Source organism: Montipora capricornis, chromosome 11 (assembly GCF_036669925.1).
Source record: "Montipora capricornis isolate CH-2021 chromosome 11, ASM3666992v2, whole genome shotgun sequence".
NCBI lineage: Eukaryota > Metazoa > Cnidaria > Anthozoa > Scleractinia > Acroporidae > Montipora > Montipora capricornis.
The window spans coordinates 40,078,164-40,083,163 of record NC_090893.1 but is presented as its reverse complement, the minus strand read 5'-3'; the positions used below and the strand labels follow the sequence as shown (position 1 = coordinate 40,083,163).

Sequence of the window (5,000 nt, the reverse complement as noted above, 5' to 3'; positions counted from 1 at the left end):
ATTCAGTATCCCCATTCAATTTTCGACATTCATTTTTTATTTGGATTTGTTGTTCAATAATTCACTTGATATTGAGAGCCCTTTGCACAAGAAAAGAGTTCAATCACTTTGTGATTTGGAACTGCCTTTGATCAACATAAACCCTTTCATTCTCACGATCGAAACGTTCATTCTCCCAACTAGTGACATAGAGTTTTTTTTGTTGGATAGTCATGAGAACTTGGTGTTATATGAAGATCACACCTCTTTAGCTGATAATAATGTTCATTATCAATACCTGTTTGACTGACATTTCATAGAAACTGTAAAGAAAATTTACACACCCATCACTCCCCTACAGAACACAAAGCGGAATTCATTCACTCGATTTGGCTCTCATTCACTGGGATATTAAGCACTTATGATCTACAAGCTCAGTATATGAAGGGGATAGTTGTCTGAAAAACTGTGGTGCTGCGTCGGTGCCGGGAGAGTGAAAGACACTACCACCGTAAAACAAAAAGTATTTCAAATCGATGGCTAATGTTTCAAGCTTAAGTCCTTCGTGAGAACGAAGTGAGGAATGAGGGCTGTTTCAAGTTATATTGGAAGTAGGGGAGCGATTCCATTGATTGGAGATAATGTAACGAAAAAAGCGAGTAAATTAGCTTAATAAGAAGCGCTCATATATAACAAGGATTGAGGGTGCTGAGTGGCTTTTGTTCCAAAGATGCGTTGCTGGCGTTGTCGGGGGAGGGGAAGGGGAGGAAGAAGGCGTCGAGTTTTCAGTCCTCCCCTTCCCCTCCCCCGACAAAGCCTCCTACGCAAGCTCTGTGGGTGTCTGTGTTTCCTTGTTGAACAAAAAGGCCGCAACTGTCATGTTATTCATTCGCTCAACTAAAACGAGTGTGCCACTTGGGAGAAGTTATCAGTACCACCGCGTGTATATTCTTTTGCTCTCCTTTCATTGTGCGAATAACTATGCATCTCAGTTTATGTTCCCATTTGATTGTTTTCCCTCTATAACGAGTTGAAGGCGGCTTTGTGATCCACCTACGTTTCAGACTTCCTCACTCAACACGTAGTGACTGAATATACGATGGGCAGGTGGTAGGAGAACAAAACTGATTGACATTACATTTCATCGAAACTTTTTAAATTCCATTTTTAGCGCTTCTAGTCTGTCTAACTGTCATGATCAGCAAAAAATTAACAGATATTTCAAATTCGGACATATAGTTGAATCGTTTACATCAGGCTCCGCGTTTGAAGATAGAGTCTTAAAACTATACATTTCTTTTTTGCTTTTTGTCTAAATATCTTAATTACAACGGTTGGCCGAGTGACATTCACCAAGTTACTTATGTATAAGTTACAAATTTATTTCAGCGCTGAGTGTTTAGGATAAAACGTGAGCAACTATTTAACCGTTTGCCATGTTAACCATGAGTCCTATCAACTTTCAGTGGAAAACAAAACCGAAATTGATATTGACAGCAAATTATTTCAGAACTTTCTTAATATTCTTTAACACGACATGAGCAGCTGGTAGCCAAGAGAAGCTAGTTTGTCTTTCCGTAAGGTTTAATCTTGCGATGGAGCTTTATCGCCACACTCATTGGTGTAAAGTTGTATTTTTCATCTCCTTGCTGCATTGTGTCTGGGGTGAGTCCGATTTCATGTTTAGTTAGTCATCATGATAAAATATAGAAGACTGTAAGCACGGAAGCTTGTAGGGGACATGCGATATGAGAGATAGGAGATAAAAATGCGAATTCAAAAATGCGAGAGGAAAAATCCGATTTGCGGTTTAGAAAATGTGTGATAAGATATGGAAGATCCTAGTTTGAAAATCTGAGACGAGAAGTAGAAAATGTTAAATAGTAACGGATGTCAGAAACAGGGAACAAGTTAGAGGGAAATCGAGAGAGGGAAACTGGGAGAGTGGGGAGTCTTTAAATGGGGAATCTCAAAAACGGGACTGAAATCTCTAAAAGGGAGAACTATCAGTGGTCTGATCATCTGCAAATCCTCTACAATATTAGCTTCCTCATAGCAAAAGTTTCCGTACGGTCCTGAGCTGTATTGTGCACCCAATTGAGTCACAATTATACCTTTCCAGCGGAGTTTTCTTTTGGTTGACATAATGCTACAAAACCGTTTCAAATGTCTCTTGACCTATCACACACATCTCAGTTGAACAACAATTTCCTCTCAGTAAAACGGCGACAAACAACCAAAGCTAGCTAGTTCTTTTCGGATTATTGGCAAAAGCTAAAGAAAACGTAAATTCATCCATATGATATTGACTCAACATCTGGCTGCCGAGCAAAATATTTTCAGTGGTTTTCCTTCCATGTGGAACATTTTTGGGAATATTTGGCCTTGTATTTGGTTTTCATACTTTTCGTTATCCACTGCACATCCTTTTTGGTAATGGTATCTTTTTTCATGCTACCGGAATATGTCAAAACCAGTATTACACAACTTACAATAACGAAATGACCTTAAAACTATTCAACCCAAGACACCAGGAGGCATCTTTGGACTTTATATATTGTCATCAATATTTAATTCTATTGAACACTAGTGCTTCCAGTTTTATCAAAATCCTTTGAAGGAGCTGTTAATAATCGTATTTTGAAATATATCGTACCTACCAAATATTGTTTTGTAGGCATTCGGTGTCCGCGAGGGTTATTCCACTTCTCATGCAATAAGCGAAAACAACTAGTCCAAATGAATTCTGCACGATCGCAACAAAGGACGCTCGATGATAGTCGGTCCGTTATACTTCGTTATCTATATTGATGATTTTTCTTGGGGAATTGCTTCAATAAAATGTTTTTTTTTCCTCTTTGCTGACGACCCCAATTTCTTCTTTAAGCCTTGTGATCCAAGCGCCTTAATTGAAGAATTGATCGACTGAATATTGAGCTTGAAACTGTCTCGCACAGGTTTAGGTCTCTTTATATTGAGAAAACCAAACTCATAGTTTTCAGACCTATGCCGAGTGATTAGGTCATGTAAATTGAACAAGTTTAAAGAAAAGTAGGTGGTTATTAATTTGAAGACTCATGTAGACTTTCAGACATAGTTTGATGTTATTCTGGTTTGAAGAAATTTGAATGTAGCTCAGAAAGTTACAAATGATTCAAAGAGTCAACTTTTCGACACTCATGTGGAGTGTCTTCATCAGGGGTAATCCATCGTTATCGCAAAGGGTACAAATAGGTGTCACATAAACCAGTTTCTAAAAACGAGAATTTCGAAATTAGAGATCTGGGATCATTATTTACCTTGCATTTACGCGCTACATCACATTAAAGTGCCGGATGTGTCGCGGCATTGTGGGCGATGAATCGGGTGATTCTACAAAGTCAGACACTACTTACAGGCTAAGTCACTCTTGGCTTTGCATTATGCGCTAATTTATTTCTCTTGATGTATTGTATGGTTCTTTACATACATATATCACCTACATCCATAGGACTGTGAAGTCCAAAACTTACACTCAAAGTTAACAACCTTTGGTTAAAAATCAAAGCTTAAAATTTTTTGCCAGTCAAGTGTTAGCAGTCGCACTTTCAAAATCTGAAGAAAAAAAAAGTAATTTTTGATCATAGTAGCACTTTAACACAGCCCCTTCATTATGATATTTTAGGTGCTTTTGTAAAAACGTGATCCTCACCATTTCGTAGATTAGTGGTGACAGTTATTATTAGTCCAATAAGATAAATGATGATCTATAGGGGAACTGACGCACATGATAACGCTATCATTGTTGTTTGTTTATTATACAGTCGAAACCGCCAAATTGTATTGAGAATACTCGGTCATCATCTCTTCGTAAGAGCTGTGAGGTTCCTTTGTATAACATACAACGACAAAAACGACTGTGCCACTCGGGAGAAGTTGTCAGTACCACTGTGTGTATATTCTCAGTTAAAATTCTTTTGCTCTAATATAAAAGCTAACTATAAAATGAAACTTGTTTGTATCCTAATGGCAAGAATCGCCTAACTTTCTCCCTCTAAATATTTCTGAAATTTTGGCTCTCTATATACAGTAAGGGACCCTTCGACAGATATCTTCCCACAGCTTGAAGAAAAAAAAAAGACTTTTAGGTTGTCCTACAAATAAAAATTTCGAAGTAAATTAGGTTTGGAGAAACTTCATTAACAACTATTTTTTTTTATTTGCTGATAAAACTCCGAAATCGCGACTACGAGTACGAGTTTTGAGTTTCACTAACTGTTCTAGGATATTGGAAATCATTGACTATATTAGCAAAAGCAGACTACAGCGGTAACAGAACAGATTTAAAAAATACTAAATTGCGATAAGTTTCATGCCTGAAATGGAACCAAGATAGCATTATCGACGTTTTAGTAATCCCTATTAAAATTAGTTGCTCATGACCTCGGGGTTTTAATCAGCAAATTAGAGGATTAGTTGTTAATGAATTTTACCCAAAATTAATGTATCTCGCCCCACCCTGGTATCTTTATCAAACGCCAAATGAGACAAATAGTGCAGAAACAGTTGTATTGGCATGTCATATCATATCATATCATATATATCATATCATATATCTTTATTTACCGTCGGATTTTTAGAGTAGCTTGGTGTAGCTAATATCTCCGAGCATTTACCCTCCCAACCATGATACACCACAGAAGACACACCACAAAAACGGGAACTACATGCCCTACTCTTTACAACAAGTGTGCGAGTTCTGTTACGTCCCACAGGATTATGAACATTGAAGGGTTGTGAGACGTGTCCTCCGGCTTATCGTCCTTATCCGAGAAGACTAGAGAGTCTAACCATTTGCAGATGTAATTACAAAGGCAGCACTTTCTCCTCAGTTATTTAAAGACCCTGAGTGTTGGTCCGGCCGGAGTTGAACTCACGACCTCCCTCGTGACAGCCCGGTGCTTAACCAATTGAACCACTGGTGCGCGGTTGTCGGAAAATATTTCCTAGACCTGCCCACATAGGAAGCAGAAAGCACAATA

The 5,000-nt window shown here is 38.1% G+C and overlaps 3 protein-coding genes across 3 annotated transcripts in view; all 3 read left to right on the top strand.

Moving 5' to 3' along the window:
* LOC138024287 (lactadherin-like) overlaps positions 1-5,000 on the top strand; it is a 296,558-nt gene that overhangs the window by 463 nt on the left and 291,095 nt on the right. The gene's annotated exons all lie outside the window — the stretch shown is intronic.
* LOC138024267 (single-stranded DNA-binding protein 3-like) overlaps positions 1-5,000 on the top strand; it is a 699,715-nt gene that overhangs the window by 414,334 nt on the left and 280,381 nt on the right. The window lies entirely within an intron of this gene.
* Positions 1,575-5,000, top strand: part of LOC138024755 (uncharacterized) — a 77,790-nt gene continuing 74,364 nt past the window's right edge. The window contains exon 1 of the mRNA XM_068871951.1: positions 1,575-1,644. Within this exon, the coding sequence (XP_068728052.1) occupies positions 1,575-1,644 (70 nt within the window). The remainder of the gene's footprint in view (positions 1,645-5,000) is intronic.